The sequence below is a fragment of the Symsagittifera roscoffensis genome, chromosome 1 (assembly GCF_963678635.1).
Source record: "Symsagittifera roscoffensis chromosome 1, txSymRosc1.1, whole genome shotgun sequence".
Taxonomy (NCBI): Eukaryota; Metazoa; Xenacoelomorpha; order Acoela; family Convolutidae; genus Symsagittifera; species Symsagittifera roscoffensis.
The window spans coordinates 22,762,577-22,786,832 of record NC_087062.1 but is presented as its reverse complement, the minus strand read 5'-3'; the positions used below and the strand labels follow the sequence as shown (position 1 = coordinate 22,786,832).

The 24,256-nt window shown below is 37.3% G+C and overlaps 3 protein-coding genes across 6 annotated transcripts in view; 2 read left to right on the top strand and 1 right to left on the bottom strand.

Annotated features, from left to right (window-relative positions):
* LOC134841514 (endoplasmic reticulum mannosyl-oligosaccharide 1,2-alpha-mannosidase-like) overlaps window positions 1-24,256 on the bottom strand; it is a 399,351-nt gene that overhangs the window by 102,579 nt on the left and 272,516 nt on the right. The window lies entirely within an intron of this gene.
* The window catches only part of LOC134841497 (ubiquitin carboxyl-terminal hydrolase 7-like), a 289,862-nt gene that overhangs the window by 114,670 nt on the left and 150,936 nt on the right, over window positions 1-24,256 (top strand). The window lies entirely within an intron of this gene.
* Window positions 1,830-23,225, top strand: LOC134855616 (phospholipid scramblase 1-like). Of its 3 annotated transcripts, none has more exons than XM_063872178.1 (8): window positions 1,830-2,117; window positions 2,449-2,528; window positions 9,020-9,161; window positions 9,832-9,983; window positions 10,465-10,580; window positions 10,791-10,914; window positions 20,401-20,550; window positions 23,001-23,225. In XM_063872178.1, the coding sequence occupies exons 2-8, from the start codon at window positions 2,490-2,492 to the stop codon at window positions 23,028-23,030; spliced, it is 753 nt and encodes a 250-aa protein (XP_063728248.1). In that variant the 5' UTR covers window positions 1,830-2,117; window positions 2,449-2,489; the 3' UTR covers window positions 23,031-23,225. The 3 variants fall into 3 exon arrangements, with proteins under 3 accessions (XP_063728248.1, XP_063728240.1, XP_063728231.1); XM_063872170.1 differs by having other exon boundaries at window positions 1,831-2,083; window positions 9,017-9,161; XM_063872161.1 differs by having other exon boundaries at window positions 1,831-2,117; window positions 9,017-9,161.

Genomic DNA, 24,256 nt, shown 5'->3' with positions numbered 1-24,256 from the left:
GATATGCATGCTGGTACGGCCCGCCGAGTCAAATAGCCGAAGTCAAATACTCAAGTAAGATTGTTTTCGTACTCTCTTTCGTTATTGTTCCGACTTTCGATACGAAAGTAACGGAATATTTGTGCTCGGGGTGGGTTTTTTTTTCTTCAGACAAATTTCGACTTTTTAACTAGCCATTTTTGACGGAATTTTTTATATCATTTGAAAGGTATTGTTGTCCTGAGCTCAAATTTGAAAAGATATTTCACCTGTGATCTTTTTTCGTAAAGTTATGGGGGTTTAAAGATTGTCATTTTGGCCAATTTGGGACAATTAACGCGCGATATATTTCGCGCTATTAACGCGCGATATATTTCGCGCTATTAACGCGTAAGCGGAGATTTAATCCGTCTTTTAAATCGTTCCAAATTGGTTTAACGAAGCTTATTTGCCATAGTTGATTTGTTACAAGTAGCGAAATCTATCCTTTTGTACTTTATATGGCGTGTGAGGGGATGATTTAAAAAAAAAAAATTCAAATTTAAAAAAAAAAAATTTAATTTTGTTTTATTACTTTTAATTTTTTTAATGTTATTACTGCTCCATAAATCTTAAGAGCCAGTCGGAACATTCAGGGCTTCGCCCTGATTCGAGCAGTCTTGTTGTACTTTAGTTTTCTCTCTTTTTTTTCCAATCGTTTGTTTTAAGGCCGGTACGTGTTATCATCTTTCTCTACTAGCAGTTTTTAAGTATCAACCAATTGTGCTTCAATCAGTTTATTTACTGCCAATACTATTCTTTTTGGTAATCAATGCTGCCTTCGATAATCAGTAGTTGACGCCAAGTTTGTAAATCTAGCTGGTTGTTTCACTTGTTGCTTGATATTTATCAATCATTTCATTCTGCCAATTGATTCGATTTCAAGTAATTGAGAAAAACAGGAATCAAGTTAACATTCCCCTCTTTTTCACCCAGTTACGCAAATTTTTGAAGACAAAAAATGCTAAGCGTTCCATGTAAAATGCCCACTTCTGTTTGACTGAAAGAACAAATTGAGAGCCAAGTTAGCATCCTCCGCCCAGGGACGGATTTAGGGGACACTTTTTTTCAGAAGTTCGACCACTTCACCAACCAAAGGGTCCCCTTTGGTATGATTTTATGACATTCATTTTTGGTTGAAAATCTAAAAAAGTTAATGAAACCTTCAGCGCTAATTTTAAAGGGAGCGCGCACTGAAAAACGCTACTTTTAGTTCAATTTTTTTTTCAATTAATGCCCAAAAACGGCACTTTAACCAGTTTTAAAAAAATTAAGGCTGCGGTGCAGAAGAGATTATAAAACAGGGAGCTCAGAAAATTAAATTGATTGACCTAGAAAAAATTGTCAATAAAATTTTCAAACATTTTCGAAAGGCAGAATACAGAACCAAACCATTGATAAATCAATTCTGATTCTTTTTCTCACAGGCAGGATAAAACTTAGTTAAGAAATTTGTTCATCTAGTTTACTTTTTTCTTTCTAGAACTATACTTTTTTCTTTCTAGAACAAGTGAAAAATTGACAACAAATTTATTTTAGATATTTCTAAAAGTGACTTTCAACTTGAAGCAACCTGGAAAGGAAACCATAAAGTAGGTGATCAAAAGTTTCCAAAAATACATCAGTTATCTTTTGAAAACATAAACAACTAATTAGAGACAGTTATTATAAACACAGCTAATCTATAAAACTTACGTTACTTTAAACAGTAATATATTTTAACCCGCAGGCTCTGAATAGAATGAAAGTGTAATGAAAACTTTTCTGTAGGAGATTGATTTTAATTAGCACCCGTGGAACTTTTGAGCTCCATTACATTTAAACAGGAAATACCGCTTATTAAACGTTCTGCAACAAGAAAAAAGTTGAGCAAATATAACTTGAAAAAAAAGTACAAAATCATCTACAAATTTTGACAATTTTATTTGAAGCAGCTTGATAACAGCATGCTATAGTTGAAGCAAAAGCTCAGTTGCAAATTAAAATATACATCATCTTCACTAAGTTATCTTCAAGTCCGCTTTCAATTCTTTCTTTGTGTTTAAGCCTCAAAAACTTATACTCGGTAACTATCTTCTGGTTTTCTTTTGAAACATTTGGTAAGTTTCAATGTTTGGTGCAAGTTTTTGTTTTTAAGTATTTGACGAGATTGCTATTACTTTTAGGAACCACAGTTGAAGGGGAAAAATTGGTAATTGACATTTTACTTTCCGCAACTTAAGAAAATCATACCGTTTTTAGAGTTAATTTTGTAGTCGCGTCGCGGGTTAAAGTCACGCCGTCAGTCTTTTCTTAGGTCGTGTCATAAGTCTGGGCCCCTAAGTTGCGGCGCCAGATGTTATGATTGCTCGCCCAAATTATTAGCGGAGGTTGACTACGCTAGCTTCTGTTATTTTTCTCAGTTAATAGATTCAATCTGTTTTTTTTTAGATTTGCTTCAGGTTGTCAGAAATCGTATAACCGGAGCCAACATGACAGAATCAAACAACGTGGTTTCGCTTGAGGTTCCGGTGAGTAAAGGTTAAAATATCTCAGGTAAAACAAATTGCGTGAATTTTAAAATGACGCGTCAAAAAATTCGGAGTTTGCACGCTAATTTTTTTCGTCCGAACGTTCTCAAAGCACACTCTCAAAATATCCAGGTTACCTTTTCTACTTACGCCGGTGTTCTTGTACAATAGTGGAGTCCTTTGGTAAACAGGTTTTTTTTACTAATTTATCATACTTAAAAGTTAGGCGCATCTATCATTTCCTTTGTAATCTTCTTGCTTGTTCGGACTATCGAAGAAAGTTACGGAATATGTTTGTGCTCGAGGTGGTTTTTTTAATATGACAGGTTTCGACTATTCAACTAGCCAAATTTGATGGATTTGTTTTATATCAACTGAAAAGTCTTGATATCTTGAAGTGCAATTCATAAAAAGTTTTTTGATAAAACTTTTTTTGTAAAATTATGGGTTCGAAAATGGTCGATATATTTCTTTCTCGTGAAGCATAAGTGGAAAAACTCATAACATGAAATTGAATTGAGGCAAACTTAACGTCACCAGACTCAAAATTTATGATATGCTATTTTACACAGCGTGTGGGCAGGGTAGTGATATGAAGTGTAGAGATGATGCAAAAAAAAATTGAAAGACTTCAAGCAATTTTTCATCTTTTTTAAGTAACATCGAGGGTTTGGCCTTTATACGAACAGTCTTGTTGTTTCCAGTTCCCATAAAAGTGAAAGAATAATTTTTCTCCCCAAAATTTGTCATTTTAACTAGCCGTTTTTGAAGGAATTTCTTAAATCAGCCAAAGTAGGTGTTGGTGTTGTTAACATGAGCTCAAACTTAAAAAGATATTTCACATGTGATCATTTTTTGTAAAATTATGGTGGTTTAAATATTGCCAATTTGATCACTTTGGGACATTAACGCGCGATAGATTTCGTGTAACAAGGCGTTAGCGGAAAATTTTTTTCAACCAAGCAATCATATCTAGACCTTAAAGAGCAGTCAGAATTTTCAGGGCGTCGCCCTGATACGAGAAGTTTTGCTCTTATATATTTTTAGTGTAGAGCTTTATATCGATAAAAGGTCTATAGAAGAATTATTTATAGCCCAACGTATCCATGTAATTTAGTCTAATTTAGCTCAAAGAATGACTGTTTTCGGATTTGCAGAGAATTGAATATATTAAAATCTTGGAGAAAAAAAGACAAATTTTATTGGAATGGAAACAAAATTCGGGTCTTATGAACTAAACGGCCCAAAATCAATTTTTCTACATCGAAAGCTGGAAATTATGCGATCAAATTTGATTGGGTAATTTTAGCCAATCAAATTCAAGTTACACGGTCAGGCATTCCGATCAACCTTTAGCAGATAAAAATATTAGCCGAAATTGCCGAAAAAGTGGAACTTGAGCCAAATTAACAAATTAATTTTGAGTCACTTGTTAAACCTTGCCCATTCAAGCAAAATTCAGCAAAATGGCTTAACAAAACAAAACTCAATTTTCTTTATCATTTCGGCTTATAATTTTATCTGCTTGAAATTTCAATTAAAATGGCAGAAAATTTTGATGGAACTTGATTGGATAATTAGCCAATCAAATTCATCCACAAACGTTCCAGTTCAAGAGATGTAGAAATAATGAATTTGGGCCGTTTAGTGCATAAGACCCCAAAATTCCATGCAAAGTTATACATGTTCCGTGTTCCGACATTCTAGTTTTCCATCAAATCCTTTGTATTCTTTTCTTTTGTTCCTTTTTCCAAAAAAAAGTGAGAGACTGTTTTAACCAGAAAAATACGACTTCTTTTTACTTTTTTCCAGCAGTTCAGGACAAAAGTATACAAAATTATTTGGAACCTAATGATGTTATGAGCTCAATTTCCATTAATTGCTACTTGGGATAACTAAAAATTGCTACGTACACGTAAGCGGCAATTTACGCCGGATCAGGAACCGCCATATTATTTTGAGGCATGCTGAGTTATTATAAAAAATAAGCTATTATAAGCTTGAAACGTAACTTTGTGCATCAAATAATTTGTGGCTGATAGTTTTCAAAAAAGAAGAAAAACTTGTTCAAGTTTTGTCATTTTTGTTGAACATTTTGTCAATTCTTTTAACTTTAATATTACTTCATAAACTTAAAAAAACATTCAAAACTTCCAGGCTGATGCGAGCCCGTATATTCAAGAAATTTTATGTATAGTTTAACGTATTCAAGTAAGCGAGCAAAATTTAGCACAAAACTTAGCTGTTTCTGAGTATGCAGAGAAGTGATTAATGAAAAAGAAAACGAGAAAGATTATACCGTAATGCAACTGAAAATGTCAGCAACCTGAAAATCTTATAATGTTATTTTGTTCCCTCTTTCGAAGCGAACGGTGGAATACTTATGCTTGGATTGATTTTTTAGTTCAAAATATATAGTTTGAAAAAATTATCTTATCTCTTTGAGACCATTTACATGATGGTCGGAATAGTCAAGGCTTTGTCTGGTATATAAGCAGTATATTTTACATTCAAATAAAGGAAACTTGAACAAAATATGATCTACACATCTTCTCAAAATACGACTCTTTTGCAACGATTAAAAAAACGTTGCTAGTAGTTAAAAAAACGTTGGCCGAACATAAATCCAAATCTGTGTTTTTTAAATCACTGAGTGGGAGTAAACCTAAAATTTCTCCGCTTTTCCGCTTCACATTACCCACCGGAAAAACCCAAAGAACTGTGGAATATGATTATGTCAGCATTCGAGTAAACTTTCAATTTTTGTTAAAAATTTACGAGCTTTCTGATACATATTTCTAAGCTCTCCCGGAATAATAATATTTGAAAACTAAGAACTAAAAGTTCTTTTCTAGATTCGGTCAAAAAACTTTTCTGGTGTTTTTTCTTCATAGGGTTTCAAAACTGATATAAAAACTTCCGAAATGGTCATTTCCTTATTCTATGGAGCCATACGCGTTTATTGGAATTGTTTGAAAACCATTTTTTTTGTGTGGAGCATTGATAAAAGCGAAAACTTGATCAATGAGGAGAATGGTTCTTTCAGGGGCAAAAAAATTGATTTTTGTCGTTGTCAGTATAGTATGTTACCAAGGTCATAACTCCAAATTTTGAAGGTTCGATTTTTTTCTCCACTTAAATTTTAAATTTTTAATTAGTTGTTTTTGAGGGAAATTTGATATATCATCTGAAATTTATCTAATGACTTGAGCTTCAAACTTAAAAATATCTACCCTGCCCTTAATTTTGAACTATCATTGAAAAGTAATAGGGAAAAATGTTTTAAAAAAATTAGATGCTAGCAATTTCTTGTTTCCGCGATTTCTAAACGTGCCTGCGTTTTAAATATATGAAAGATTTGGGACCGATCGTTTAGCAGACCAAGTTTTATCATAAAAAGTGAAAATTGAGTTTTTTAGCAGATTTTGATTGACAGGCAATTAACTGGGGCTGGGGCGCCAGTAATTCAGTTGAGAATCATTACTTCACGCTTTGTAAACAAAACTTGCACTCATTTTAGCAAGTTCCAAACTTAATCTCAGTTCATTCTCAATGAATTTCTCAAAACTTCCAGGCAAAATTCCGGGAGAAAACCTATTATGCAATGGTTTTTTGTTCAAAAAAATCGAAAAAAGGATTTACTCAATATTACAAATGTATTGACAATAATTGTGGATCTAGGCATTCATTTGATTTATAGAAAAACATTATTATGAACTTGCCTTCTAGTCATAACCATTTACGGCCCCAAAATGAATTAGCTGATCGAAAATTTTTGCGTATATATTTTTTCGCGTATATAAAAATTGATCCACCGTGGTCTATGACATTGAACAAAAAGCGATTCTTAATATATCAAGAAAGCAAACTTTTGATTTTTGCGAACGATTTTGGCCTAAAACTTTTGCCATTATCAAAAAACTGTCTTGCTGATGGAACTTTTAAGACAGCTCCATCTCCACTTTACCAAATTTACACCATCTTTGGGTCATCGAAAGAATGGAAATTTCCAGTTGTTTGGGCCTTACTTGGCCAAAAATCAAATAAAAATTACCAAAATTTTTTTGGAACGTTCTTTCATGCCGGAAAACTTATCACAGACTACGAGACGGGTGTTATACCAGCTATTCGAAAACGTTCTTTGTCTCGCAACATTCTGGTTGTTGGTTTCACTATTCTTAGTGCATTTTGCGAAAAATTCAGGAATTTGGATTATATACTTTTTATATGAACGATCAAAAAATTGAAAAAATTTTCAGAAAAATTTTCAGTTTGCCGTTCTTGCCAACCGGCTAACTCACTATGAGAAGTTCAGGAAGAAATAAACGAAAATGAAAATTTGGGCAACATTTTTGACTATCTTTGAAGTTTTTGGATTTTTGGACCAATTACAATGGAAATATGGAACGTTTTCGATCGACCTGTGGACATAAGAACAACAAACGTTTGTGAAGGATGGAATTCAAGCTGGAATAAAACTGTGGGCATTTTTCGACCAAATTTTTGGAAAGTTTCGAAAAATTATCATAAGAGGAATTGCAGTCCCGTCTGCAAATACGATGTGCGAACCGAGGGGAGTGCCCGCCTTTGAAAAAACGAAAATTTCGAGAGCTGGATCGGAAGATTTTGAGGCTTAAGAGCTTGTATCTCGGAGGAAATTTATCAGAATTCGAGTATTGGGACAGTATAGCCCTGATATGTCGAAAAAAATCAATGAAAAACTCAGTTTGTTGAACTCTTTTTATGTTAAACTTGTTACTTCCGTTGATTTTTGTTAATATGCTTTGATAAGTATTCTGTGAATTGATAAAATTCAAAATCTGTTTTTTTGAGCCTTTTTATCTGAGTAAATAATGAAGCTTTCTGATTGGTCAATTTTTGAGTCTGCTAAAAAACCGGTCTGCTAAAAAAGTGGTCTGCTAAAATCCCTAGCACCGAAAGATTTAATACCGCGCAGATGCAGAAAAGTAAGTTTTTACTGAATGCAAACAAATTCCATGGAATCCTAAGAGTTGTTTTGCCGTTTTGCACATCTGGGTTATGTTTTGAAAAAAAAACAAGATAAATTTGCTTGCAAACAATTTTTGCGAACAATTTCTTTGAATAGATATTTCAATTTCCGTCAAGAAAGTGTAATGGAACATTTTTGGGGCTATTTTGAAATATCGACCTAACGAAAATCTTACTCTTGCAATGAAAAGCGCTATAGTCATGCAGTTTTCAATGAAAGAGAAGTAACCTAACTAAAAAAGTTTCGCAGAAGTGTTATACAATGTTTTCTGCAATTTTTAATCGTTTCTTTTCACAGACAGAAAACTGTTTGTAAACAAATTCTAGTCATACAATTCTAATAATTTGACAATTTGAAGGAGGAAAACTTGTTTTAACTAGTGTGTTTGGTATTTTTGATGCATGGAGGTGAGCCTGAAATGTTTACATTGGCAAATTCGCCCGCACCGAGATTATTTTTGTCTCGGGAATCCATTATAATCAATTAAAAACCATGGGCGCTCAGTGCGGGTGGTCGAAACTTCTGTGCTATTTGCATGGCAACCATCTACCCGCACCGGAGTTCCATGGATAAAAATCGATTATAATAGAAAAATGTTGTCTAAAATGTTGTCATTATAATCCATTATTGTAGCAAATTTAGACCACGTAATCGATTATGTGGTCATTAAAATCGATTTCTTTCGAAAAAAATCCATTATAATCCATTATAATCGATTTTAATCCATTATTTTTGTCAGTGAAATCGATTATTTTTGCCAATATAATCCATTATAATTGATTATTTTGAAATAAAAATCCATTATAATCGATTATAATCCATTTCATTTTTAGAACTAAATTCCATTATTTTTGCAAAATATTGCAAACTTTGCGAGAAATTTGCAGAATTTATGCCATGTCTTTTACTAAATGGCATGTCTCAACGTCATCCCCTCGCCCCCTCAAGCTCCCCCCCTCAAGCTCCCCCCACTCAATTTTCCCCCTCAGCTAAAGGGTAAACTGGGGGGGGGGGGGGGGTGGGTTGGTGGAGAGAAGCTGAGGGGGGGGGGGGGGGGTTGGAGAGAAGCTGAGGGGGGGGGGGGGTGAGAGAAGCTGGAGGGGTTGGGTAAATAAAGCCTAATCTTATATCTTGTAAGAATGGATTCAAAAACTTACAAATATCTTACATCAGAATTTTACATCTTAATTTGCTTTCTTACAAGATTCTTATAAGATTCTTACAAGAGAAAAATTGTTGGCCTACTAGATTCTTACAAGATTTCTATAAGATTTTGAATTTTACTAAGACCCGGGTAAGTTTCCTGCTAATGCGTTACATTCGATGAGACTTTTTTCAAATGTATTTTATTCTGTCATGAACTGTTTAAGACCTCGATAAAACTAACTATCATGATTCTATCTCTGTTTTTATTTGAGGTTATTGTTTTTCATTCAACATTAACTTAGCTATTGTATATCTTCAATTTTTGTTTCAGCAGCAGAAGGCACTGGCCCCTCTGAAGAATGGACTGAATTGGGTGGGTCCTCAGCAGCCTATAGTGGGCGTACCATATGGTCTGGAGTATCTGGTCAAACTGGACCAGGTCAAGATCGAGAGATCAAAGGAGGCGAACGACTCCAGTATGTTCACAGAAATTGGGTCTTTTTGAAATCTACCGAGTTGACCAAAAGTCGCTGACTTGAAACTTTACTTATGAGAATCAACTTCATACAAAATTAGGCCTTAAGATTTCAACAGATAAGGGTTAATTCTTTTATGAAAATTGTAAAGTGAACTTTTTCTTTTGAAGCTATTTTTTACTTGCTCTTAAGACTAACTATTCTTTCGAAAATTTTTGAAACTATTTTTTCTTTTCGGTTAAGATTGAAATCCGAAAACAAAACAATTGTTCTCAACGAGTCAAGTAAAACTATTCGGAATATTTCTGTTTTCAGACCGTTTTTTATCATAGGCTAAAAAATAAATTACTCAGTCGAATTTTGTTATTTTATTTGCAGCTTTATTGCAATCCATTTTGATACTCGATAAAACGAGAGATACGTATAGCCATTTCAGATCCAGAAAAATTGGCTAAACATAAATGAAGATCATTAACTTGATTGAATCGCCTGACTTTCTTTTTTATTGGATTTTCCGTCCGATTTGACGCAGCACTGGGAGAATACTAAAAAAAACTAAATATTTTTAAAAAAAACTTTTTTGTTTCACAAAATTATTTTGCAAAAAACTAACATCATGGGCTACTTTCAAAGCAACCAACTAGTGTTGACGTGTTGTTTGGATTTAAAGGTTGGGATGTGGCATGCAAGTGGTATGTGAAGACGGTGGATGGTGACGTGGTATTCCAGGTGTTCGAGGAACCGGACTCACGCCAGACCAACTACTTAACCTGTTCACGCTCCCGCTCATACAACCTACACTTTATGGATCGCAACCACAAGGTAAAAACGCAACTGTTATACTAAAAAACGTGGTATACTAAACGTAACGCGTCCAATTTGCTGCGTCTTCCGAACTAAATAATGATAAAAATAGACCTCATACCACATTAAATATGATCCATAATGTGTAGTCTGCGATGCACAAGCATTTTTGTAATCGAATATGTTACATGACAGAAATTTAAATTAACCGGGGTCGGAAAAAGGCAAGATCAATTTTAGCTATTGTCGACCGCCAGCCCTTTCGTATTTCTAAGGACTTCCGTAGAGGAGGACTCAGGGGAATTTAGATGCCCTCCTCGGGAATTCGACTCCCTTTAGTACGGCATCGGAGCCTTTAGTACGGCAACGAATTTTGAAGGAGCCTTTAGCATGAAAATTTATAACAATAACATCTGATATTTAATCGCCATCAAATAAAATTTATTAACTAAGCTCTAAAACTGATTGAGCTGTCTTTAAATTAATCGAATGAGTTTAGGAAGTGATGATTGTGAAGAAAGAGTTGAACAGCTGTTCGGACACGAACAAGTGTGGCTGCTCAGAAGCTTCGGTCGAGGCACCCCTCGGAAATAACATCGGACGCATGCAGACAGAGTAAGCTAATTGCTAGTATGGGAAAAATCTGATCTGACGCTTGGGGCATTTAAAAAACCTCAATGAGATTGTTTAAAATTCTAAAAATATTAAATGCAAAACAAAAATAAACAGGTGACAGAATCATAAAATTTAAAACACTGGCATAAAACCGGCAAATAAAATTACATTTGAATATATAGTCCGAAGTATTGTGTTTTTGTTATGCAGTTGCAGTCTTTGTTCGCCCCAGTTCTCGGTGGTGAATTACGAGAGTGACTTCGCACTGGTGATCGATGGCCCCTGCTACTCCAAAAACTGCTGCTGCAGTCACAAGTTCGACATCCGCAATGAGGTCAGCCAAGCCTCACATTAATTTATATTTCATTTTCAGGCTTTCTAGAATCATTTTCTGTACAAAATGAATCTTAAAAATTAAATAATTACTTTAATTAATCGAGAAAAGAGAACTACTTCACCCAGCTTTTTTACGCTTTTTTTCAAATTGCGATGAAGAGCCATAAAAAGGTGATATATTGACAAAAAAGTTGGAAATGAAAAAAGGCAACTGATATAAACGCGGAGAGGATCAACCGTCCGTACAATCTACCGAATTATGTCCCACGAAATTGATTCTGTATAAGTGAGCATTTCAAACAAACGCAAAAATAAAAAAGCTTTTATAGTTTTTATGTAGGATTGCATTTCAACGCTTGTAATTAACTGAATTAATGTATTTTCAATCAAATTTGTTTTATGAAACTGTTAATTTTGTATGAATCTAGGCTTTACTTCAAGTTACTTCCTGAAAAATCTATTTTTCCTCCCGTCTAAATCGATTTGGGGGATACTATATACATCATCATGGATAAAAAACGCACTTAAATGGATAAATCGAAAAAAGTAAGACAAGACTGCTAGCATCAACTTAAAGCCTTCAAGGTACGACTGCCCTTTAAAGTCCTGATGAAAAAAAAATTGTTTTAAAAAATTACAAAAAGTTCAAAAATGGAATTAAATTGGATTTTTTACGGAGAGTGCTGCAACACAGCCATGAAACCTAGCAAGACCATTACTCAAGCAGTTGATGATGACGACTACAATTGCGAATGCTATACAATGAATTAAACAGAATTAGCTGCAAAAATGAAGAAAAAAAATTTGAAACTGTCAATAACACAACTGAGGTTTTTAAACACTCGGCTGATTTAAATTCTTGCAGCTGCAAAAAGGTTTGGAATTGATAAAAGAATAGAAAAAACCACCCGTTTTAGTGTATTCCCCACGCGCTATATAAATACAAAAAGGTAAAAATTTTTTAGGTCGACTAAATTGATTTTCCGAGCTGATTTTTCCAAAAGTTTTTTAGGTCGAATAAATTGATTTTCCGAGCTCGCCCAAAGCATTATGAAGACTATAATTTTCAAAAGCATCACGGCAGGTGAAATTCCTTCAAATTTCTAGTTTAATTTATTAAAACTTTCAACCATGATATAAAAAGCTAGTCGATAAAAGGCTCCTTAAAATTCAAAATAAGTCCGAAGAAAATAATGCGTTCAGCACCAATATATAGTCACTTATTTCGAAATTCGGAACACGAATACAGTCTTTTTTAGATTGCTCAAGTCGATTTCAATAAACGAGGAGGGACAATTGACAAAATACCGGGATTAACTTTTTTAGTATTTGAAAAATAAAAAATTCGCGCTGTGATGAGGCGACATTTAGTACCTCATTTATTTTGCTGTCTTTTGCAGCCACGCTGCATAGTTATTTACCAGTCTGCTCAAGGTCACCGGATTGGCCTTACCGAGCGACACACTGTGTGTGATCACTCTTATGTTTTGTATACATCGTTGTTAGATGTAAAGTTTATTCAATCTCTATTTGTTCTATTTCATTTAGTCAAAGTCTGACTAACTAAATCTCAAGTAACTAAGAATCAAAGCAACTAATCAATCAATTCACTATTACGAACAATCTAGTTTTGTCCTTTAAATCTCGGCAAATCTCATGGCGCAGCCAGCAGTTCCTGTGAACGAAGACAGGACTGACCTGTTGGGTATTCCCCCTTTTTGGGCGAAACCTTCGATTAACCCCACATTCCTTTGGGAATCTTGGATTGGACAGTTCTTCCTGGCGGTGGGGTTAAAAGATAACCTGAACCCTCAGGAGTTATTAGCAGAACCCACGGAGGTCATCGATGAACCACCTCCAAAAGCTGAGATCATAGGAGCGACGGAAACAGCTGCGGAGGCCGATGCACGCCTCCTCAGAGATCAGGCAGCAGTTCGCCGCATGGCCGAACACAATGCCGAGCGCAGAAGGAAAGGCCCCAGAATAGGCCTCAACTGGTTCTATCACGAAGCAGAAGCCCGACTGAAGTCACGGTTGTTTTTCGCTCTAGGAAACGAAGGGAAACGACGCTTCGCGGATTCCTACCCGCATACGGACATCAGTGTCACTCCTTTCCGTGATTTCCACAAAGCCTGCGAAACACTATTCAAGATAGAACGCGATTATACTGTCGAGCGCATTAAACTGTACAACAATATCTTTATGTTGGAAAATGACACCTTTTCTTCATTCTACGCTCGCCTCAGTGCTCAAATTGCCTTGTGTAATTGGCCACGTGCTCAAGAGAGGGATACCCTGAAAGATCTTTTCATAGGACGAATTCGTGATGTGGATGTGCAACAGCAGCTGATTAAGGCAAAAGCAGATTTAGACGATACATTCCAACTCGCTCTCGAATGCGAAAAAGGGGCTAGTACATCGGCCCAGTTCCAAAAACTACTCCCACATAACCAAGTCACTGGAAATGTCAAGATAAAACAAGAACCCACTTCCTCAATACAGTCATCTAGAGGAAAGCGGAATACTCCTCAGAACAACTCTAATCGACCAAATATACAAAGTAACAAAGGCAACAAAGCATGTTATTTCTGTGGCAACCCTTTTAGCCCGGAACACAGAAAGTCGTGTCCCGCTCGAGAGGTTACCTGCAATCTTTGCAAAAAACGAGGTCATTTTGCTAAATGCTGTAACTCGTCAAGACGTCGCGTCAATTTGGTCGATGATAGTGAGGAAGTGACTGACCCCTCAATTGACTGTAACTTCATTGATGCAGACTATGATAGCGAACCCGAATACAGTGTGCTACAACTTGAAAGTGCTGTTAGGATTGATAGCGTTGAGCTTCTCAAATCAAACAAAGGGAAACCGAGAAGCCTCAGTATCCAGCTGCGTACGGGTTCGAGCTTCTTCTACTCAACCATCGACACTGGAAGTCCTGTCTCATTCATTAATAAACGGACTTGCGATTTGATATTACAGCGCAACCCATCGTTCAAATTTCGAGACGTAGCACGGAATCCTATAGACACTCTGTATGTTGATTACAATAAAAAACCAATCCGCCTTCTCGGCTCAGTTTGTCTACCGATCTCGTCTAGTGGTTGGAGAGTGGAAGAGGCTTGCTTCCTTGTCTCGGAGAACAGAACAAGAAACCTGTTGGGTTTGGACTTACAAGACCAATTGGGAATAGTGACCACCCAACTGAAGGCAGAACACGTTCAGCAACTTGAGGTTCTGAGCCAGGATCCTGTCTCCGATTATTGGAGTTCTTTCTTCGCAAAAAAATACGCGCACGTATTTAATCGATTAGGAAGATCAAAGAACCACAAAGTGTTTACAAACTTCAAGTATCCACTGGTACCACGTCAGGTTAAGGGACGTAAAGTCCCAATTCACATCCAGGACAGAGTCGCTAACGAAATCAAACAGTTGGTAAAACAAGGTCACATTGAGAAACTGGACAAATGCACAACTGACTATTTCATAGCACCCATTGTACTGACTGCCAAGAAGGACGGCTCGATAAAACTTGCTTTAAATGCTAAACCGATGAATGCGCAAATCTGGAAGAACAAGTACCAGATGCCAAATATTCACGAGCTTGTTGATTCTGTGGCTCAAATAATCACTAAAGATGTACCAGGCACCGTTTGGTTCACCTCGTTAGACTTGAAATATGCTTTCAGCCAGCTGCCATTGTCTTCAGCCACCAGCAATCATTGTAATTTCAATATTTTATGCGGAGATGCTACGGGAACCTATCGGTTTAAGACAGGGTTCTATGGGTTGACCGACATGCCAACCGAGTTTCAGAAGGCGATGGATTGTACCTTGCAAGGATTAGAAGGTGTGGTTTGCTACCTCGACGACATTCTAGTAGTCACGAAAGGAGACGTTCAAGCACATAATGACTTGGTTGAAAGAGTGATGCACCGACTCGACGCAGAAGGCTGGGCATTGAAACTCAGTAAGTGCGAGTTCTCAGTAAACCAATTAACATGGCTAGGTTATGTCATAAATGAGCACGGGTACTGCCCGAAATTTTCAAAAATTGATGCGATTCGATCACTTAAACCTCCCAAAACCTTAAGGCAGCTCCGCTCGTTTATGGGGACGTTAAATCACTTACAACGATTCATACCTGATCTACACACATATACCGTTCATTTCCGAGAATCTCTAAAGGCATGTAACAAACAGTCTTTTCGGTGGGGGGAGGAACAAGATAGCGCCTTCAAGAGTATCATAAATATGTTGGCTAATATTCCCAATTTATTCCATTATGACTCTTCAAAAAGTTCTCGGGTGAAATGTGACGCTAGTCATAACGGGTTAGGGGCATGTTTGGAACAAGAGATCGAACCAGGAGTTTGGGCCCCAACCGCGTTTGCCTCACGCTTTCTCAATAATGCTGAGACAAAATATAGTACGAATGAACTTGAGTTGTTGGCAATCGTTTGGGCGTGCGAACATTTTCGTACTTATTTATTGGGCAACCGTTTTCAAGTATTAACCGACCACAAAGCCATTATTTCGGCATTGAGTGAAAATTATAATAACAAATCCTATCAGTCGCGTCTTTCACGTTGGGCGGACCGGTTATTACCATTCGATTTCGAAGTTATTCACGTGCCTGGGGTTACTTTAGGCATTGTGGATTATCTGTCTCGACATCCAACCTTCCCAGCTCCAGCGCCATCAATCTACGATGAACTTTTTGTTGTAAAGTCTATTGAGGCATTCAATTCGGCCTTATCATTTATAAATACATTTAATATACTTGACTCGTCTATTAAGTTATGTTCTTCGTCGCAAGAGGTCGATGTGCCTCAAATTCATAAATCAAAGTGTTTTCTCGACCAATCAAATCACGTTATGCAAATTCGCGCGCTCGGTCTCTCACCGCGTGAGGGCGTCGAGTCATGTTGTTGCAGAATTGACCAATCAGAAACCGGTATGCTAATTAATAATCGCAAACCAAATTCGCTTGCTTCAATTCATTGTCTCCGACCTGAATTGTTAAAAGATAGTCGCAACTCTTTCTTCTCATCTTTAACTCATTCTACTAATTCTCTTTTATCTCACTTCTCTATCTACAACAACATGAATCCCTCAAAACCTACTTCACTACCACATTCCGCTCTTGAACATACTAACGACAAACCAACTACTCAACCAGCTCACAATCCGATACAACACTCATCACATAGCACAATGGAGGAACAAGCAGAACTCCTCTCTTTTGTCGAAAACTTCACATTGAGTTCACCTAATTTTCGACGGCCGAGCCCGCGCCCTTCAGTAAGATCTCGTCAAGTAGGACGAATCTCACGACTGGACCAGGTACGTCAACGCAATCGGACCAGAGAGCGTGCGGCGAAAACCCGATTTGTTGCTGCCAGGACTGTCTCCAGAAGGGAGGGACACAACCAGCTTTTGGAGGCTATGCGGAAGTGCCGATTGTCAAGACCGGGCAGAGCTCATTCTGCTGATAAAGTTGGCGTGTATGCAATCAATGGTGGAAAGCCTATCATCTCCAAGTCCAAGAAAGAAATTGTGGGACTACCGGGATTATTCGACGCTGACTTGCTAGCCGAGCTCACAGAAGAAGATAGATTTCTGGGTCCGATGAAACGGGCCATCAATAACAAAGACGTTTCCAGTTTTAACAAACTCGGAACCTACATGGCCCAATTCTGGTCGAAAGCAGCGGTTGTCAACAACTGTGTGATAATTGACAACAAACTGGCCATCCCAGAAGTCCTGAGACCAGCTGTTCTTGCCCGCCTTCATCGGTCGCACCCGGGTCAAGAGGCCATGATGTCAGCCTCTGAATACATTTGGTGGCCATTTATGAATCGGCAGATAGTCGACACCTGCGAAAGATGCCGCGAATGCACGTTGTATGGTAAGAACTTAAAGCCCGTCAAGACTTTTCATACCGCTCAATCTTTGCCCTTGTTAACGGGGCCTAATCAGGAGTTACAGTTAGATTTTGCCGGTCCTATTGTAGATGGTAGAGGCGTAAAAATATTCCTCTTGGTAGCTATCGATCGTTTCTCGAAATTTCCTTCTGTACTTATTACAAAAACTACTGGGGCTAAAAAGGTTACGAAATTTCTTGAATCTTATATCCGAATTCATGGCTTACCTCATTCTATCAGGACTGATCATGGCTCCGGTTTTAAAAACAAAAAATTACAACAATTCTGTTCTAGTAAAGGTATCAAACACATCTTTTCCCCAGTCGGAGACCATCGGGGCTCTGGCCTCATCGAACGTACGATACAAACAATAAAACGCAAGTTAGGCACTGAACAACTGGATCCTACTTTCGGTATCTTTAAAGAAGTACTCTATCGAATTATAGAAGATATCCGTAAAAGCAATCATTCTACACTTAAGAAGTCACCTTTTGAAATGCACTTCGGACGTAAACCCAATACTGAATGGCCACAAGCTTTTCATAATATAGTTAATTCTGATACTTCAGCACAAAGACTTGAACGCAACCTCTTGACGCCGGATCAAATTGCCAGTCAGGACTATAGTCGAGATCGTGCCAAAGTGGTGCCAAGAGGCAGTCTCAGTCCTCAGATTTCCCCACGGTTCAACCCAATGTTCTCTCTGGAGGGAAACATTGCCGACAGTGCGTCGTACAAGGCGCTGGCCGATCTTGCCCGGGCGGCTAATAACTGGTCTCAACAGAAAAGAAATCTTCCACCAGATGGGGGAAAACGGGCGCTACAGGAGCTGTCGAGTCGCCATTCGGATCTGGCTCAGTCACTAAAAACAGGCCTCTCTCGCAAAACACTATACTTTGCGGAAGACCGGTCAATCAATACGCCTCCAGAGGCCCAAGATACTGTTCGCCGTCTACCGACACTTCAACCCCGTCGACAGTCTAAGACAAGGAATATAGAAACTCTCCTTTTATCCGATCCTACACGTGTGAGAGTGTTTAGAAAAATTATAGATCGTCATTCTGGCAAACCTCTTTTTAAACTCGCGAAATTCAAAATTACTCGTGTCACCGATCATACATATGTTACCGACAAGGGAAAGGTGTATCGGAAAAATCATGTCTGTCTTAAGCCTAATTATAATAACATTTCAGCAACATACAACACACTAGGTGATCGGCTCCAAACTTCATCTTCAAAAAGTGGGGGAAGAAACCATTTACTCGCGCATCTAACCCAAAATTGCTCGAAAAACGGCCAGCTAACACAAGCGCGTCATACCCGGCGGTGGTGGACCTTGCTGCGGATTCATCTAGTGAGAGCCCTCCCGTTCAGCACGCTTTGCATGAAACTCGGACATCTACTCCGATGGAAAAGCGATTACGGCTACACGACGAATCACAACCGGTTACGTTTAGCAGCTCGTCCCTCACACCGGGCCCATCTTCTATGGATACTAGTGTCGACCCCCCGCTCACCATTCAGCCTGCTGAGTCCACAACTTGGGTTGCTGGTTCGCATCAAGTACCACTGGACGTGGTTGATTCCGAGAGTCCTATTGTCCAAGGAAAAGGCGCCCAGGCAGACCAATATTCGTCGCTCCTTTCTCTTTCTCTCCCAGCTCAACCGACTACGGATGATCTGGAAGGCACTCGGGCCTCATCTCGAAACAAAAAGGCCACAAGATTTTTCGGCGACCCGTTACGGCACTCGGTCAAATCGGTGGAAGAAGCCAAATCATTAGGAAAAGAAGCCGACTTGTCATTCTCTACAAGTATTATACCATCTTCCAAGACATACGCAAAATACACTTCAGTGCCATCATCCTCCACGTCACCTAAACGTAAACCTCTTGTTCGGGACCGTTTACACTTAACTTCTCCGGAGGCGTCATTTTCATCCTCGCCAGTTAAAGCTCAGGACGAAATCTGAAGATCGAAAAAAAACACTCACTCTCAAACTTTTAACAAAACTTCGTATTTAAACATTATTCTTTTCACCATGCATTTTACGGGATAGGGGTGCTATCTAAAATAATGCTTAGGGGTGCCGTCTATTTATTTATGTATTAAACAATTTTTGGGTTCCCCAAAAATTTTCCCTTCCGCGGGGAATGTGATGAGGCGACATTTAGTACCTCATTTATTTTGCTGTCTTTTGCAGCCACGCTGCATAGTTATTTACCAGTCTGCTCAAGGTCACCGGATTGGCCTTACCGAGCGACACACTGTGTGTGATCACTCTTATGTTTTGTATACATCGTTGTTAGATGTAAAGTTTATTCAATCTCTATTTGTTCTATTTCATTTAGTCAAAGTCTGACTAACTAAATCTCAAGTAACTAAGAATCAAAGCAACTAATCAATCAATTCACTATTACGAACAATCTAGTTTTGTCCTTTAAATCTCGGCAAATCTCACGCGCAGAAAAAGGTAGTACCTGGTTGCGACTCATGATTTTGGGCTCTGTCTGAAGTCTATATTTCGCTGAAATAGGTTCTTACTTTTAATTTTTGGGTGGAATTTTATCTTCTGGTGTTTTACTTTTTTTCCACGCAAAATCAGGTGCCACAAACAAAAAAACTTCAAAATACGTAAAATATTTCCAGAAACTGTCTGAAAGGCTTAAATAGTTGGTATGATAGGCTAAAACAATTATTAAAGCATATATTTTGATACAGTAGGTATCTTGGTCGTGCTGTGATGTACTTTGACTCTGCGTGGGAATAAAACAAACGCAATTAAAATATTGTGGTGAATTAATTAGTACAAACTGATGCTTGGTGCATTTAATTAACAAATCCTAAAAAAAATACCACATTTAAAAGCACTCGGGGTAATGGCAAGATAAAAACCTTGCGCAGTAGCTCCAATCAAATTTGACATTTTAAAATTGATAAACGAAAAATAAAGTATAATTTGTCCAAAAGCTTTATCAGATTTGAATCAGCTTCATCACGCTTTTCTTTCAGTCAGTCAATTCTTCTTTCAGTCATTTCGTTTAATTAATTTGTTTTACAATAACCTTTGCTATTTTTAATGTTAGCGAAAAACATCTTCAAAAACCTAAGACAAAAGTTATCCTGGAGAAAAACGATAACTTCAGCACTGCTTGAAAAAGGAATTTGAAAAACAAGCTTCATCAAATCACCGTAACAGAAAATGAGCGTGAACAAATTTTGGGTTTTTACTTTCAAAAAACCACTACCATGTACGTTTATTGATTACGCTTCCGCTTATAAGGCCGAATAACGCAATTTCAAGCTTTTAGCTTGATGGAGTTATATTGCTTAAATGTTTTGAAAATTCCTTGCTTCTTTCAATTTTGCTATATGCTGGTGCCGAGGGCGCTTTTCGGATAATTTCAAGGACGGCGCGCTCAAGAAACTATTTGAGTTGCGCAGGAATCAAACATCCTATCCTAAATTCCCGCTTTGAATGAAGCTTGCTGTGTGTGATGATGCGGGGTTCATGGCGTTCTAGACTAACAAACAACATTTCACGTTTCTACTGTGTTTAAGGAAGGTCAGAATGTGGGTCGGGTGGTGTCGAACTATTTGGAGACGAAGGAGAAGGATGTGTTCACAGCTGTGGATAACTACACTGTGGAGATAATGGAGGAGTTGGAGACACGGCAGAAGGGCGCACTAATCGGAACAGCGTTCCTCATGGTACGACAACACCAGACAATGGTTTCCCTTCTACCACCCATTCTCTTCCCTTAGCATACACAAACTCACACAAGCACCACGCACACGCACACACACACACACACACACACACACACAAGCACCACGCACAAACACACACACACCACACGACGCATGTAGAATTTTTGTGTGCTGTACTTGAAAAGTATAAATAAAAATATATATATAAGGGAGAAGGATTTTACGTTCTAAGTTGTGTATTCATAGAAAATGCGCTCAAAAATAAGTTACTAGCCTAAACGATCAAGGAGGGTTATCTTGCAAGATTCTTGCAAGATGGAGGTTATCTTACAATATCTTCCAAGAGTGAGGTTATCTTGCAAGAATATTGCACAAAACTTTACTCTGAGCGCCAGAAAGAACAATGGAGATCCAACTTCACTACGGTCACAAAAGAATTCTGAGTGTAAGATCGGAAAAAAACTGGTTAAACAAATTTTAAAAGTTTTCATATATATTTTTATTTTTCATTTTTCCTAATGTAAATAGTTTCAGGTTGTCGTTATAATTGAAAACATATTTTTTTTGACTTTATGGGAATTTTTCATCTAGTTTTGCAGTTAAAATTTTTTTTGTCAAAATTTTGATGCATAAAGTCAATTAGCTTAAAATATTTTTTATGTTGTGTTCACATATAAATCCGATAAATAATTATGCGTTCATCTTATTATGAGGTTTTATTTTTCCTCTCAATGTTGATTGTTACGGGTACTTGCTACTGGTAAAGTGTCTACTGATTAAGAAAATTTACTTGTCTTCTTGTGTAAGGTTTTTTATTCACAAAAAAATCATGTCTTTAAAGATCTTGCTAGAATTAAGGTTATCTTTAGTGGAGGTTGTCTTGCAAGATCTTTTGAAGAGATGCATCTTCTTTGAAAGAATCTTGCAAGATTCTTGCAAGATCTTGCAAGATAACCTCCCTTGATCAACTAGGGTCTAGAAGAAATCTTTTTCCAAATTTTTCAATACGTTATATGCCACAAGATCAGTATTAAAAATTATAATCATAATTACAAATTGTTTCCAAACGATATCTAGTTACAGGGGTTTCGGATTAAATTCTCATGGATATACTCCCTCAAGAACAAAACCCCGAAGAAGAAAATCCCCTAGGACAACCTTCCAGTTGACTTTCTATAAAAATGAGCTCTGATTGCAAAAAAAAGATCACACAACGAGGGGGATAATTTTGGAAGCATAAAGATAATTGTATGTTCTGCCGCTAACTACAAAGAGTTGCGTTGTCTTAAAGCCGTCGCTGTTAACTTGTCATTTTAGTTTTTAGCGTTTAACTATCTATTTCTTTTCTGTTAATTATTTTTCATCATTCAATTTAACTTTTGGTGTCGCATTTTTGTTCAGTTCGAATGTGGTGGTTTTGTCTTAGGGGGATTTGGTCCTATGAGGGATTTAGTCCTGGGAGATTATCTCAGTGCCATAGCTCTTAACTTATCCTGTTTTTTTTTGTCTTTATTTGATCTAATTCTTCTGTTTTTTTTTCTTCATTTAATTTAACTTGTAGTTTCGCATTTTCGTTCAGTTCGAATGTGGTGGATTTTAAAATTAAAACTGGAGGATTTTGTCCTTTAGGGATTTGGTCCTATGAGGGCTTTAGTCCTGGGGGATTATCTGAGCGCCATAGCTGTTAACTTGTCTTTTTAGTTTTTTGGTCTTTATTCGATCTATTTCTTTTCTGTTAAATATTTTTCATCATTCAATTTAACTTGTAATTTCGCGTTTTTGTTCAGTTCCAATGTGGTGGATTTTAAAATAAAAACTGGATGATTTTGTCCTGTAAGGATTTGGTCCTATGAGGGTTTTAGTCTTGGGGGATTTTATCCGAAGGGATTTTGTCCTAGGGGATTTTGTCCGCCAACGAGTAACAAATAAAAATTTAATATACACATCTGAATTCTATGATAAAACACCATTAAGCCAGCGCGGCTCGTTTTCAGGTGTCTTATTAATCGGAGAACAAAAAAATAGTCAACTCCCTAGATCCAATGGATCGTTCTACTGGTACACATCTATTCATTAAACGTACACATCTTTTCACCCTCCTTTCAACCCTTTTCTTTATAAATGTTTATATAAATTTTGTTTGTCAGGTAATCTTTAATAACCATAACCTAGAAACCAACAGAAACAAATTCCATATATTCTTCAGAAAAATCTCAAAGCATGCCCAATAAAATGGTATTTCCTATATTGTACTTTTCCAAAAACTTACGATTAAAACGATTCAAAACCGGAACCAGGTGAGGTGGGAAAAAATTCAAAACAATATTAAACAATGTCGATATCAATGTCGACATTCGCAGTTAGAGGAGGGTGGGGGGATGGTGATGGGAAGAGGGAGGGTAAAAACGTCGTCTGAATGAACGATCCGACGGAACGCTATTGTGTTTCAGGACATTTTGCTGTTCCACAATAATTCGTGAAAACAAGCACTTCATTGATTGCGCAATCGAGCTTCTCTTTCCGAAAACTATATCTTCAACTCAACCCTTCACTATAATGCTCTCCAGAGAAAACGACATCGAAGAGACAAGGATCGAAAAAATTCAAATTAACACTCAAAATGAATAAGCTTTCCAGAATTTTTATTATTACTTACCAGAATATTAAATAGAATATTTTTACCTAAATTTCCTCAATTCAAATCGACTGCGCTGCTTCTTCACTTAGGCAAGTTCCATTTATCAATTTCACAACTTCGTTCTCTCTGAAATTCTAAGTAGGAGGGTCTGTTTTAGTAAGAAAACGGTCCACTACAGGGGTATTAGTAAGACGGGGAGGGGCTGGGGCTACCAATTTCTTCGATTCGAGTTAAACACGTGTTACACTCGAAAAAAAGTTCTTTCTGAAACTTTTGTCGACTTTTTTTAGGTCGCACAAATTGAATTTCCGAGCGCTCCCAGAACACTAAAAAGACCCTATTTTGACAAAAAAAATTTGCGCTGCATGCAAATTTTTGAAAAAAAAGAGGTGAAAAAGTCCGTTTTTGAGCACTTTTTGGGAAAAGCTGATCAAAAAATCGCCTCCTTTCGGCGCGGGTTCCCTTTCAAAATTAGATTATATTGGAGTCAATGGCGCCTTTACTAAAAATATTTTAGGGTTGGTCGGCCGAAAAAAGATGTCACAAAATAATATCACAGAGGGGGACCCTTTTGCTGGTGCAGTGGTCAAACTCCTGACTTCGTCTATCTAAATCTTAATCCGCCGAACAATCTCCCCTTTAATAGACCAAGTGAACCTCCCCCCTAAAAATAAATATCAAATTTAAGCCGCATAAGGCCTGCATGTTTTATGCTTTCATCTGCTTGGCTTAAAAACAATACTTTTGACCAAGTGAGCAATCTCAAAGGTGGAGATTGTTCATTTGGTCCCCGTCCCTGATAGTCATGACTATTCGGCTGTTTAGCATTTTACGTTAGTTTTCTCTTAAAGTAAACACACGATAGTCACTTTAGTTATTACCGACTTCAAGTCGGAGAAAAAAAAACTTTTTTTTCTTCTTTTTTCTAACTTTGAAAATCATTAAAAAGGGTGTTCATATTAACCGGGGATTTGTTCTTCATTTGCTTCGAATCAGTAGGCGGGAGTGGGTTTCTTTATTGGAATTGCAGAGCATGAATTGATTATTGAACTGATTTAAACTTAAGTT